Source organism: Poecilia formosa, unplaced genomic scaffold (genome assembly GCF_000485575.1).
Source record: "Poecilia formosa unplaced genomic scaffold, Poecilia_formosa-5.1.2 Scaffold1, whole genome shotgun sequence".
NCBI classification, from domain to species: domain Eukaryota; kingdom Metazoa; phylum Chordata; class Actinopteri; order Cyprinodontiformes; family Poeciliidae; genus Poecilia; species Poecilia formosa.
In genome coordinates this window covers 436,452-451,509 of record NW_006799940.1, presented here as the reverse complement: position 1 = coordinate 451,509, position 15,058 = coordinate 436,452, and the positions used below count along the sequence as shown (strand labels likewise).

Here is a 15,058-nt window from a genome sequence, read left to right as displayed (position 1 = left end):
GTTAGTTGCAGCCCCCGTTTTGTTTTTTGTTTTTTTACACAAGTTGGCTTTCTAGACTTGTTTTTGTCAAGTTAGCCTTTCAGATTTTATAAAGTTGACGTGCCAAAAGTATGTTATTGTCCACCTTGTTTTTAAAAATCCAGAGAATTACTTTTGTCTCTGATAACAGTGACTGTAATAAAATAAATCTAAAAATAAAAACTCTTTGGCAAACTGCCCAGATGAAGGCTTTTTAATTTTTTCTTTTTTAACTCATGGATTGTGAGGTTTTGCTTCAAACAGAAGCAAAATATTAAATATTAAAATATTTGTGCTGATACTTTCCATAGTTTCCAGTTTCAGACATTTTTCTCATTAACTCGTTCTCCAGTTTGTGTTTTGCTGTTGAAGGAAATCAGTGCTGACCCGACATAAAGTTCCTGCACCCTGCAGAACCAACAACAATGACGATGATGTCATGGGATTTACCATGTGCAAAGCACATGACACAAGCTGTTAATTGTGATTTTATGTGAAAGACCAACATAAGGAGATGGATAATTGTGAAAGTAAATAAAACAGCACAGTGGGTAGTGAGTTAATAGATTCTAGCTGTGTGTAATTTAATTTCTATATAAATGTATGCAGTTCTGTGAAGGCTTCAGAGGATTGTTTGAGAACATCAGTGAACAAAAAGCACCATGAATACTAATGAACACAATAGGTAGGTTGTGTATGAGTTTCTAGAAATGTCTGAAGCAGGATTAGGTTATGAGATGTTTTTCTAAAATTAACATTTTGCACATTTTTATGCTTCCATTGCTTCTAAAAAAATCCCAAGAGCTTAAAAAACACCCAGACATTTTTTAGCAAGAAGTTAATGTTTTTTGGTGTCTGGAAAATGAGCCATTTTATAAACCCTCAACGGCTAAGTCAGTCAGTGGGTACTGTGGCGTTACCTAGCAACCCAAGCAGACCCCTAGCACGTTTGAGCAGCTAGTTTTACTGCTGTACAATGGCTGCTGGAAAAGACAAGTGTTTTGTTTGACTTACCATCCAGAAACCACATGCAGAATTCTTGTTGGTTGTGCAGGAGGCTCCACTTCTGCTTTTCGAAGATGTACGGTTGTCTAAATTAGAGTGTGTATGTTAAGTTGAGGGGGAAGTGGCCAGAAAATCAGCTCATCCTGAAAGGAGCTCAAAATATCAAGAATTGACCAGACTGAAATCTCATTATCTAAGAATGAGTTAGTGCAAAAAATGTAATAAACATGTTTCCTGCAGCACATAGACCGAACCTAGCTTGTTTAAGGAAGCATAATAGGTCAATTTTCATGGAAACACCTGAAGAGGTGAGCATTAATTGGAGAAGGAGGCTAATCAGCCTAAATTTATAACACTATCATCACAAATGTGAGCAAAACCTTTAAAATATTTTGCTAATGTAGAAAAATAAAACAGAATCTCACAGCTATAGTATTTCCACTAAATAAAAAATGCAATTAAAATCACACTTGACATGAAGAAATAAATATTGAGAAGGAACAAAACAGCAGCCAAACCTCAAAGAAAAATGTTGAAATCCCTTTGAAAAGTCCAGGAAAGTCTGGCTGCTTGGAAGCAAAATATAAAGATACACAGTTCTGAACTCTCCTTTACATTTTTTGTTTGTATAAACTTGAGCTTTGCAACTGATTAACCATTTTCTTCCAGTTAACATACAGAGCAAACATACAGTCACATGCACAGCTGGATAGAGTAGCGGTGTTTCCTGTTTATCCGGCTGCCTTCCTGTGAAATTAGAGCGAGGAGAAGGACGGAGACATGGCGGCCTGACTCTGAAGGTTACAGCGTGGGGGAGGCTGATAACAGAGCTCATCTCTGCTCTCCATTCCTCAGCATACAGGCCTGCGTACGCTGAAATATTGATGAATCCACTCTGTGTGTGTAGATGAAATCAGTTAACCCATGTGTTCACTTCATGCAAGTAGGACAAGAAACATGCAGATATAAAATATTGAAAGCATGTTTGTTTTACAAGACATGCAATCAGAGGCGTTTGGTTCTGCAGTCTTACATCTAAATACCATTTTAATTATTATTTTATTAATACTGTAATAATAAAAACAGGGAAAAAAAGCCATTTGTTATTTTTCATGTTGGCTTTTTGATCAAATTACTGTTTCCTTTTCCTAATATTACGACTTTATTCAACATTAAGACATTATTCTCATATTATTTTGACTTTATTCTTGTAACGTTGTGACTTTATTACCCTAGAAAAAAAAAGAAACACATTTTATTGTTTTGACTTGAGTTTAAAGTCCAAATAAAAAAAACAAAACAAACAAGATGGCAGCTTGGTCACTTTGAAATATGGAAACCTGAGGACTGAGTTGGTGAAAATTATTTTTCAAATCATTATTTGATTTTCCAAATCGAATCATTTTTGAAGATTTCAAAAATTAAATGTTCAAAAACTCCAATCAGTAAAATTGATTAATCGCCCGGCTTTAATTTGAGGCTTTAAGCTTAAGTGGTTCAGCATCAATCAGGACAAACATGAAACAGATTCTCAGAAATATCCACCTTATTTCTACTCTTTCTCCATTCGTATCAGTAAAATCAATTGATCAGATTTTTTTTGTATAGCACATTTCAGCAGTAAAGCAGTTCAAAGAGCTTTAAATCATAAAAACAACAAAAATCATCCATTGAAACATTATTATTATTATTTCAGTTACTGTGGTACAAAAGGAGCTCTAAACTGCTGGGTTTTTAGTCTTGATTTAGAGGAACTCAGTGTTTCGGCTGTTTAACAGTTTTCTGGAAGTTTGTTCCAGATTTGTGGTGCATAGAAGCTGAAAGCTGCTTCTCCATGTTTGGTTCTGGTTCTGGAAGCGCTCCGTCTTTGTTCCTTCGCTCTCCACCGTCGGTGTCAGAGACCTGTTGTCGTCACATGATATTTATAGCCAGATCGCTCCAGGCGGGATCCAACCTGGCTGGGACTGGGTGGCTTGATGCGCCAACTCCGTATGCATCACTTCCCTTCTCTTTACTTCCATCCATCAGGAAATTGATCGGTTACAGTTAAAAGAATCTGAGTGTGCACTTTAGAGCAGATTATATGTCCACAAACAAGTCGGCTGTCTGTGTTTGTTTTTGCACTTTCGCTAAAATTAAAAGCCTTTTTCCTCTCACAGTCTCCTAAAAACATTCATCAACTAGGAATCTGTAGCAACTAATTGTATTTATTAACAAATTAATGTAATAAATAAAAACAAAGCATACTCAAAGTAGGAAAGAGAAAGATTCCTGGTGTTTTATCTTGCTTTTGGGGTTTGTTTTGGCTTCTTAAACTATCCATTAATTTGTGACGATCAGTAAAAATAAACAAACCACAACAAATCAGGCAAGCAGAGCTGTATCTGCAAATAACATTTGTCTAATAATGGACTGGAATAACCTATTAAAAGGTTAAGCACCCTGCTGTTAAAAATAATCTAACTAATTGACAAGATTATTTTAGTATTCTATTTATTATTTGACGATTAATCGGCTGAATAAATTTGGTATATTCTGCTGATTTTTTTTTATTTAACAACTGAAACCTTTTATAAAATAATAGAAATACAATCAAATATGCAAATAAATAAATAATTCAGGTCCCTAAATGGACATTTTATTGCCTAAAATGCAACAATGTAGCATGCCTTCAGAGAACGTTTGATTATTTATAGCAAAGGATGGATCTGCAGCTTATCTGCTGATTAGTTTTGCATTAACTGATTTAAATGGATACAAATTGTGCTTAATAGGAGATTTTTTTTCCCCAGAATTTGAACCAGGCGAAGCTAAACGTGCTACTTGAGGATTTCTGGGTTTAACATAATTACAGACAATCAATATTTATATATTTTTTGTACAATTTTGGCTTAGTTAATGTTCTAAGTTTGTTATTCTGTGAACAAATGGCTTTTTTTGAGTGTATGCTCCAGTTAACGACTAAATGATTAATAAATTAATTGATGATTATTTCAGTATTAATCGATTAATCACGATTAATATGATTAATCGTTTTAGCCCTACATTGATTTGTACTGACAGGTGTAACATTTTATATTTTCTTCAGGAAAACGTATTATTTCAGAGTAAATGTTATTTTTATAAAATCTTATCTGCTGAAAGTGAAGCTCCTCCTCTGCAGTAGAAGTGCTGAAATCTTTGCTTCTTGCATTCAGTGTTTGCACCCTCATTGTTATATTTTAATTGGATGTTGCTGCAAACAAAGCTGCGTGCAATGCAAAAATGTCATTTGCATCATGACACTGTTGCATGACCCCGGTGAGGATCCCACTGTGAATCCTTTCATCCGAATGAATGAAGCCAAAACCTGAAAGTATTCATCTTCTGAAGAGCTGAGTTAACCTGTTTCAGTTGTCTCTATTTGAGGAATGTGGCCCGGATGTTCGGGACGTAAAAGGAACATGGGAAGCACAAACGGGGAAAATCCCTGCCATGAATCAGTCCTCTATAATGACGCTGAAAGAATATGTAGCAACACAAAGAGTCACACACTGAACACAAAGGCAGCTTGAAACAAAGAGGCTTTCTGAGCTGCGTCCTCCATGAAGGACGCCACTGTACTCCGCAGCAGCTTAAATGTGTTTTTCTGTTTTTCTTTAAAAGAGCAGTGTGTGCGTGTAAATTCAGAGGAGCGTTTCGGCAGCACACAGTTGTCAGGGACTCGCTGTCTTTCTGTGTTTAAGTCCTGGAAGGAGGCCAAAACAAAATGTCAGTGGCCTCTGTTTGCATGTTTGGATCTTCTCTTTCTTTCCTTCTTCATATTGTTTTATTTCTGAATTGTCAATCTGTCAGATTTCACCTCCAGCAACAACATGTAACACTATGCAATTTGGTAAAATGTACAAAATTGAAATCATCATGATGAGAAAGCAGAAGTTTTAAACTTAAGGTGGAGACAAAGAATTATTTTAGTTATCAATTAATCTATGAACAATTATTCTGATGATTAATCAATTAATCAGATAAAAAAAATTGGTAGATTGCGCAGACTTTTTTATCCAATAATAGAAACGCATTAAAAGACGCAAATATTGAATCTTAGACCTACAACTAAGAATTATTTTAGTTATCGATTAATCTATGAACAATTATTCTGATGATTAATCAGATAAAAAAAATTGGTAGAGTTCGCAGACTTTTTTATCCAATAATAGAAATACATTAAAAGACGCAAATATTGAATCTTAGACCTGCAATTAAGAATTACTTTAGTTATTACTTAATCTATCAACGATTTGTTGACGATTAATCGATTACTTGAATAAAGAATTGACACAATCTGAATTTATTTTATACAATATTAGAAATACATTGAATATGAGAATACAAAATAATTCAAATTATTTTTAAAATAAGAAAATAAACATTTTATTACCTAAATTTGTAGCAAATGTGCTTCTGCAGCCAAATAAATACTTCTAACATGAAAAGCTAATCAGTTTTGGCTTGACTTAACATCAATACAGCTATTGCCAATTATTAATTGATGAATTTTGAATTGACCAATTAATAATTGGCTTGTAAAAGTAAATTTTTTTACAGAATTTCAACCAGGTGACGGATGGTAACACTACACCATCTGAGGAGCTTTTGGTAGAACATATTTGCTGACACAGGTGCATTTTATTATTGAAAATGCAAAATGTATATAGGTTTTGCACAGTTTTGGCTTAATTACTGCTCTGAATATGTTGTTCTTTCAAGAAATCACCTTTTTGTGAGTCTATACTCCAGTTTGCAATTAATAGATTTCTAAATTAGTTGACAATTATTTCAATAAACGATTAATCTGATTATTTGTTTCAGCGCTAGTGTAGATCAACTGATTGAGAATGAAATATATGATAATGAGATGAAAGATCACAGTTTTAATGCATCTCATTAACCTGAGAACCATTACTGAAGTTTAAATATAAAAAGTTACACAAGATAAGATTGATTAAGCAAATTTGAACAGTTGAAATACAAACATTTCATCCAACTTTGGTTGATTGTTTGTTTTCAAATTCAAATCTAAAAAAAACAACAACAAAAAAAGCTAAATATTTACCAATAAGTTACAGCAAATTATGTGCCTGTATGTTTAGTATTGTAAACGTAGTAGGTTTACAATACAATAAAGCAAAATTATAAAAAGTAAACCTGAACCAAGCAATGGAATAAATATAAAACGATTAAATCCAGTTAGATATTTCCTGGGTTGTGTTAAAAAACCCAGAAAGACTCTATCTTTATTTTAATTATTAAATCTTAACCAACATTCTCCTCCAGCAGCAATTTAAACGCCTGTGAAATTTAAAATCAGCTGAAAAATGCCTTTGGGGGTCAAACTGAGGTCATGTAGATGTTTAACGTTGTGAGCGTTTGAAGCTGCCATCAGCGGAAACATTGTGATGATGGAGCTGTAAGCTGGCAGCTCAGCATCGTCATGACGACAACATCACAACAAGCTGAGCTCTGCTTAAACTTTACATCGCTTCAGGCATGCACATGTTTCAGGATGAAGTCACTTTGAAAAGTTATTCATATCTTCTGTGTTTTGTGGAAACTTCCATGTATTTATTTGTGCATTTTTTATATTATAATTTTTTGCATATGTCCATTAGCCCATCTTAATTATTCACTGGAAGTTGAATCTCAAGTAGGGCTGAAATGATTAATCATGATTAATCAACTATTTAAATAACCTTCAACTAATTTAGTAATTGAATAATTGCTAAATAGAGTATAAAGACTCTAAAACAGGCCATTTTCTGAAGGAACAACAAACTCAGAGCAGTAATTAAACTAAAACTGTACAATAAAAACATATAAATTTGCATTAAAGATGAAAATCCTTTGTCTGTAAAGATGTTCACTAAAAGAATACTATATTATTGAATTTTAGGCAATAAAATGTGAATTTTGTTGTACAAAAATAATTTAATTATTTGATTTTCACATTTTATCATGGATTTCTAATATTGTATAACATACTCTTATATGGGTAAATTAAAAACCTGCAGAATGTGACCATTTGTTATCTGATTAATTAATTAATTGTCAGAATAATTGATAGAAAACTTGATTTTTAAACTAATCACTAGCTGCAAATTTAAACTATGTGATTTGCACTTTTCTTTCTTGAAATCTGATACACTTTGCCAGATACATTTGACATTTTTTATACTATATTATTTATCCTAATAACATTAAAACTTGCAGCTTTGCTCTTCACCCAACTAACTGAATACATTTATTCATAAATCGGGGAACTGAAAACATAAAATGTTTAGTTTCTCCTCCTCATCCACAGCTGGATTTTATCTGCTTGTCTATAAATTGTCAATATTAATCTAGTTGTTCTATATAATTGTGGATTTTTCAGGCAATGGAGAGCAAGCTGCTGGTTGGAGGGAAGAACATCATCGATCACACCAACGAGCAGCAGAAGATGCTGGAGATGAAAAGGCAGGAGATCGCTGAGCAGGTAATTTTCCTTTTAGAGAAATGTTGTTTTCACAGCTGCATGTTGCACTTTAAAGTCATGTATTTGCTGCATAATGTGTTAAAATACTTTGGTTGTTTTCCTGGTTCCAGACTCGAAAGGAGAGGGAGATGCAGCAGCAGATGTTGATCCAGGATGAGGAGGCGGTGGAGCTGAGGGAGACTTTCACATCCCTTCAACAAGAAGTCGAGGCCAAGACCAAGAAACTCAAGAAGGTGACATATTAAAGCGTTTCAAAGTGTACATTGTCTGCGTCATACAAATGATGTTACTTTTGAATATTTCCTCTTGTTCTGACATTAATTAGATGAAATATTAACAATCATAACCGCCCCAGTTCTGACTTTTTCCTGGACACAACCTATCCTGTGAGCGCTGATAAAAATGAAACCTAGGATCCGGTTTGGAGCATAAAGTAATGCAGAACTGCCCCTCCCCCACCTTTTGCTGATCAATTGGCCTGGTCCCTTATTTGGCGTTTTGGAAAACATTTTCAGTTGTCAAAAAACAGACAGTCTTAGAATAAAAATTTAAGTTGCTCCAGCAAACTCTAATAAAATAATGCTGTTTAGGACTGTCACTATAGCAAATTTAGCTGGACAATTATGATAAACGATAAGGTTGTTGTTTCCTGATCATTTAATAATACAAGTTCACTTTCTCAAAGACCAAATACAACAATCAAAAACAATAAACAAAAAGGAATTAAAAAAACACAATTAAAACTATAAATGACATGGGAAAAATGTCACCTTATAAGTAAAATAATGTGCCAGATGAAAGTCTTTTTTTAACTAATATTAATGACTTATTTACTTGAGACAAGCTCCTATTTCTTTTCTTAAAGTATGTTTATATGTTTGAAAACTAAAAATACTTGGTAAGATTTTGTGTTTTTGCAGTGACGACCCTGTTGCTAAGTGACAGATATAAACATCAAATAAAAACTCATATTGAGAAATCTAACAAAATGTTCCTGTCAAATGGTGGGTAGGATACCACCAAAGCAGACAGAAAACAAAACTACAAAACAAGTTATTAATATTTTAGTGTGCAGAAAAAAATACAGGGGTTTTTCTCCAAAGCATCACTTTGCTAATGTCAGCAGCTTTATAATTCAGGCCTCCTTGTTTCTCAATCTGGAGTCAAATAGTGAACAGCATGTCGGCTCTGCAGTGGAGGAGGAAAGCAGAGGAACGAGGGCTCCCATTGGCTGACCCGTTCGCTACATGCTGGCGCTTCCAGCGCCGTTGCTACCGACAACCAGGCCACAGCTAGCTGGAAATCCACTTCTCTTCTCTGTGTTGATGTCTGTTCGCCTTTCCTCCCAGCTGTACGCCAAGCTCCAGTGCACCAAGGCGGAGATCAAGGACGTGAACGACGAGCACGTGAGGAGCCGGCAGGAGCTGGAGCAAACGCAGAACGAGCTCACCAGAGAGCTCAAGTTCAAGTGAGTCCAGCCGGGTTCCTGAGAACCACAGGCTGTTGGAGGTGGAAAAGAGGAGAAAATTTACACCAAAAACCTTAGGACATTTTGAGATTAAGTACATAAACTTTCTTGAAAAAACAAGGAAATTTCTGAGATTTAAAAGTCAACAATTTGCAGAAAAATCTCAGAAATTTCCTCATTTTTTTCCTAGACAATTTCAAAGTTAGAAAAGTTGACAAACCTGATTATAAAAACTCAGAAATTTTGAGATTAATGTCAGAAGTTTTTGAGAATTTATTTTTTGGAAATTTCCAAAGTTGAAAATTTTTTAAAAAGTGGAAAAATTTTGACTTTGAAATTCGGACATTTCCAATCTTTTTCTTGAAAATGTTTGATATTAATCAAAAAATTTCTGAGTTTTGGCTCACAAATTATCGGCTTTTCAAACTCTAAAAAAAATTCAGATTTTAACCTCAAACTCTGAGATTTTTCTTGCAAATTTTCAACTTTTCAAACCAGAAATTTCCAACTTTTTTCTGGGAAAATTTCTTAGATTTTTTGGGCGGAAATTCACCCCTCCTTTTTTCTCTTCTATTAATAACGGCCCTAATATGCCATTATACCTTTGAGCTTGAATTTTAAAGGGTTTATAAACATAATGAGAAATTCCAAATCACTGGAAAAAGAAAACGTTTCCCCCTAAAAAAAACACATTTGTTAATATATTTTTGCTGCGACAGCCTCATTTATTGGACCTGTGCTCTGCTGTGTGTTGTGGACACTCAGGTATCTGATCATAGAGAACTTCATTCCTCCAGAGGAGAAGAATAAAATCATGAACAGGTTGATGTTTGACCCAGAGGAGGATGAGTGGAAGTTCAAGCCTCTTGTTCCAGATGAAAGGTTGGTTCCTCTCATCTTCCACCACTCCTGAATCAGAAATATAGCACGGTTTTAATCCTAAATGAACTGCTTTTTTGTCTCATTGATTGTTACTTTGCGTTTGTGCAGTAAATCGTCACAGATGAAGAAAAGACCGGCGTCTGCAGTCGGATACAAACGGCCAATCAGCCAATACGCTCGGGTAGCGCTGTCCATGGGAACTCACTCCAGATACAGGGTAGAGTACCTATAAAGTTTGCTTTTTACACCTAAAATGATCCAAAAATGAAATGTACAGGTAATTAATCACTTAACCAATCAATAAAAAGAAGGCCTTCTAGTAATAAAACGAAGGCCTTCTAGTAATAATCTGCTGAAAACTAAAAATGAATGCAGGGATAATAGGAATGGTGTTTAGTTCTGCTCACTAATGTGCATTAATGTTATGTTAGTTTTAAGTACTGTTGACCCGATACTGATACTGATATGAAAAATATTGACAAATTATGTGTTTTTCAAACAGATTAATAAATAGGAAGTGAAGATTTTTGTCTACTATTTATAGGTGACGTATTCCAAAGTTTGGGAGCCAAAACAGAAAATATGTTAAATAAAATTAAATTTTACGGTTAAAAAAAACATATTGCCAATTTTAGGTTTTATAACAAAGAATGGAAAATAATTGAAAATGTATGCAATAGGAAAGCGGGAGAATTATCTAGATAGATATTTTGTGCTTAAGCAAAACTTAAAGAAATATTGCATGCATAACATGCAACCTTATTTATTTAAAACCTGCAGTGAAATGTGTGATGCAGCATTGTTATCTGGCTCTGTTGCACATTTCCATGTAGGCTGAGAACGTCATGTTGCTGGAGCTGGACATGACTCCTCCCAACACCTCAGCTCTGACGGACGGGGAGCAGAACCAAAGTCCTACACTGAACAACTTTCCCACCAACGACAAAGGAATCTGCAAATCTCGTTCTTGGTGAGCCTGAATATCGTCTTTTACCACCGGCTAAGAATGCTTCCATCACATCCTGTCCAACTTTATTTATGTTAAAAAGTATTTAATAAAAAAAAAAACAAGTTTGCAGCAACTACCTTACAATGCTGGGTCAAGGAGTCTGAAAAACATTAAAAGTATTACACAAATTTCACATTTTTCACATATTTGTACTTCCATTTGGTTCTCTGCTGCTTCTAGACTAAGTCCAAGCGGTTAAAAAAATAACACCCAGCTGTTTTCTGACAGTAAGTTAATGTTTTTTAGTGTCTGGAATACAAGCTGTTTCAAAAACATCAAGATTATTAAATCAGAATCGGCAGGGCTCTGCCCCGTTACCTAGCAACCCCAGTAGAACCCAGCCCCGTTACCTAGCAACTCCAGTAGTAACCCCAGTAAAACCCAACCCCGTTACCTAGCAACCCCAGTAGAACCCAGTCCTGTTACCTCAAACTGCTGGCTTTTTTACTTAAGCCACATTTAAGCCCATTTTAAGATTTGTAGGCTTAATTATTTTTAAATTTCTAACGAGTTTGCGTATGCTTTTTTTTTTACACAATGTAAATTAAAAACTATAAACAACACATGCAGAAATTCACATAAGAGCTCAGACATCCTGAATTTAATGCTAAATGGATTTTATTCCGTTTTAACCTGATACATATTTGCTTTTATTTTATCTATATATGCTTTCTTGTGCAAAAATGTCCCAAATACCAGTTTTCCCATTATAAAAAAATATTTTTGCATATAAAGTTAAACAATATCTGTATACTTTCTTGGAAAATCTTCAAAGCATTTTGTTACTGTGCATTATTTTTTGGATTATTTTGTTACTTTAAAATAATTCACATTTATATATAATTTATTTTACAAATATTAGGTTTTTGTTCTACCTTTTGCTTCAGTGGTTTTGTAGGTATTACTTATATTATAATACATTTATGTCCTAAGAGGAAAACCTGCATTCAGGCTGACATCTGAGCCCTAAACAGTTTAGAGTCAATACATCTCTAAATGGGATTATCCAGGATTAGCCACACTCTCCTCCAGATATCTTAATCTCCTGGCTTTATCTCTCATTTACCATTTAATCTCAGTATTGCTGGTTAATCTTTACAATCTGTCTGTAAATTTAAAATTAAAAAAGCTGATTTTTATCATACCCAGTTAATTTGTTGTGCTTTTCTCAGGTGCCAGAGCCAAAAATCCATCACTTCCTCTTCGTCTAATAATTCCCTGGTGGGTTGTCAGACGGCCGCGCCCGCAGTGGCAATGTAAAGCTTTGTTACAAATAGTTTTTTTTTATTGTTATTTATTTGATTTCTTCACTTGTTTTGGCCAGTTTGCGGCTTTAAAGACCTTTAATTGACGCCGGGACACAAACACACCATCACCTCTGCTGCCTCCAAAGAAGGCATAAAACAGGAAGCTAACAGACCGGATGAACCTCAGAGACTCCGTGAGACTTCACTCCTTTCGTTCGTTTTGGATCAAACTGTCCCTTTCTTCTGCATGTTTGAATCAAAGAGGTTTTGGATCATCATTTTCAAAGAGAAAATACAGTTTCACTGAACTAACTGGTGAATTTTGGAGAGAAAAATGGAAAAGACGGATTAAGATCTCAGTAAATACTGAGATATCTATACATATTTCATCTATTCAGAGGATTTCCATGTTAGGTTTGGTTTGTTTTACGTGTAAAAGGAAGACTTTAATAATTAGGAACATTTTGTCTGTGTTGGCTTTTGGAAGTGACTGCAGTAAAATAATAATAATAATAACGATGTTGTTGGTCAGATGTGGTCCTGAAACCTGAATGATGACCTTTATCATCCCTGTCCGTCCCTCTGTCTTTCTGTGTCTAATTCAACTCAAATGTCTTGAAAGAATATCATTAAAGTGCAGAATGTGATGCTTGTTGGACTTATTTACTACATTTTTAAAATTCAGAACATGAAAATAAGGTTTTCAATCATGAGTTCCACCCTTGTGTCAGTTTTGTGAGTTTTACAGTGATGGAAATGTCATTTTAAAAAACACATTAAACAAGGAAAACCCTCTTTCATGGATGTAATACTTGATGGGATAAAGTAAAAAAAAATGCAAAATGTATGTTTTAAGGTGAATACATTTATTCATCTAATTTATATTGACTTGGTCACAAAAGTAGTTAAAGAAAATACTATCTAATAGACCAAGCTATAGTTTGCTTTTTGTATCCTTAATGTGAAAATATTGACATTTTTTTCAACTTGCACCTCATGTTAGCGTCATGTTTTGACAAAAGCTTGGGAACCTCAATGAAAAATGTTCAGACTCGTCAGGCAGCGAAACAGTAATTGAAGGAGCCAGTGAGGAAAAGTGCAGAATGAAGGACAGACTGAATAACTCTGAAGAATACTGGAAGGGCTAATCAAAGGTAAGTAGAGGCAGCTGGCAGAGAGGGATCAGCAGAGAGGAAATGAAGGTGAAAGAGAGAACACAGTGTTAAAGGGAGAAAATCTAGAGTAAACAAACGGACACCAATCTAAAGAGCTCAATCTAAACGTATAAATGAAAAGGCAGAAAAGAACTAGCATAGATGCTAGGCTAAAACCAGATCTAAGAAGATAAATGATCAAAACCAGGAACCCAAATGAAACCAAACTTCTAAAAACCTTAGAAACATGACAGTCACTTGCCAGTTGACCTATTTTAGTCTGAAATCAATTTTTAAAATTTAAAATAAAGAAATCAAGCATAAGACAATCAAGCTTGAGGTTGGAATGAAGTTGAATGTGGATTGTCATTGAGGAAAAATGGAGACCTAGAAAACTGGCACATCACCCAGATATTTAAAAGCACTCTATGAGGGTCCCGATACACGCAAGTCAGCACAGAGATGAATGACAACGATTTTAATTCCAAAAACTGATCAAGATTGCAGTTTTCACCAAATGTGTTAGGTTTTCTCTCTTAGCAGATGTGCCCCCTGAATGCTTGGGTTAGAAACCCTGTGCTTCTTTTATGGTTTTAATTTCCACTGAAAAACAGTCTCCAAAACATGTATCTTATAAATAAGTATTAGGACACTAATCAATTAAACTAACAAGTCACTAATACAGTTATTTTAAGTAGAAACATGGAGTACAAATTATTTACCTTCTCTTGTTTATTTGGACATGTTTAGGCTTTTGGAGATGACAGACAAATTAGAAACAACTTAAATTTGATCTCCCCCTTATTAGAGCAATCCAAATAGATGGATTCAAATGGATTAGTGACCTTTAAAACAGTTTGGACACATTAGAAATAAGCAAAGTTAAAGTAGGACAGCTTCCTCAGCCTCTCGTCTGGCATCATGCAGCCAAATCATGTCCAAACCAATAACCTCGACATGAAGCAGACATTTTCTCTTCACAAGGAAAAGCCTGCAAGGGGTTCTGGCTGCAGCTGAAAATGTGACTCTTATCTCTGCATCCTGCAGCTTCTGTGGTTCATGCAGCAAATTAAAGCTTGCCTATTAAATTGACCTAATTTGACGTGGAAATCTGACGACAGAAAGTGACGTGGATCAGAATAACCCGCTGGTTTGTTCTGATAGCAGGGCTGCAGCTAACAACTATTTTAGTTGTCAATTAATTTATTGATTATGTTTTACAACTAATTGCTTAATCTGGTAAAGAAATATGCAGCTTTCTAATTTAAGCCTTTTCTATACATTAGAAATACATTTAAAAATGCAAAAAAAAAAAAAACAATTCAATGTCTTCTTTAAATAATAAAATAAAATAAAATGCTATAACATTCTAATCTTCAGCTAAAGCTGTACCAATTGAGGAGTTTCAGCTAAAACATATTAACAGACAAAGGCATTTTTATCTTAAATGTATATATTGTACAGTTTGGGCTTAATTGCTACTTTATTAAATGTTTTTTTTTTGCTACCAAATCGCCTGTTTTTGAGTCTATATACTCAAGTTAACAATTAATCAGTGACTAAATTAGTTGAGTATTATTTCAGTAATCAATTAATCGTGATTAATCCAATTAATTGTTTCAGCCTTACTTCGATCCATCATCTTTCATTGTGTAATGGCTCAAATATACTCACAAAAATGTGTCAAATGTATTATATACATATGTTTTTCTTTACAGAAATAGACTTCAAGATTAAAACTTTTGAATTGCAAGGAAAGAAGAT

At 34.4% G+C, this 15,058-nt stretch overlaps 1 protein-coding gene across 1 annotated transcript in view; it reads left to right on the top strand.

Annotated features, from left to right (window-relative positions):
- The window catches only part of kif3ca (kinesin family member 3Ca), a 29,264-nt gene extending 16,473 nt beyond the window's left edge, over positions 1-12,791 (top strand). Inside the window, exons 4-8 of the mRNA XM_007575042.2 lie at positions 8,884-9,002; positions 9,768-9,884; positions 9,993-10,101; positions 10,718-10,854; positions 12,066-12,791. Of these exons, the coding sequence (XP_007575104.1) occupies positions 8,884-9,002; positions 9,768-9,884; positions 9,993-10,101; positions 10,718-10,854; positions 12,066-12,153 (570 nt within the window). The 3' untranslated portion in view covers positions 12,154-12,791. The remainder of the gene's footprint in view (positions 1-8,883; positions 9,003-9,767; positions 9,885-9,992; positions 10,102-10,717; positions 10,855-12,065) is intronic.
- The last annotated feature ends 2,267 nt before the right edge of the window (positions 12,792-15,058 follow it).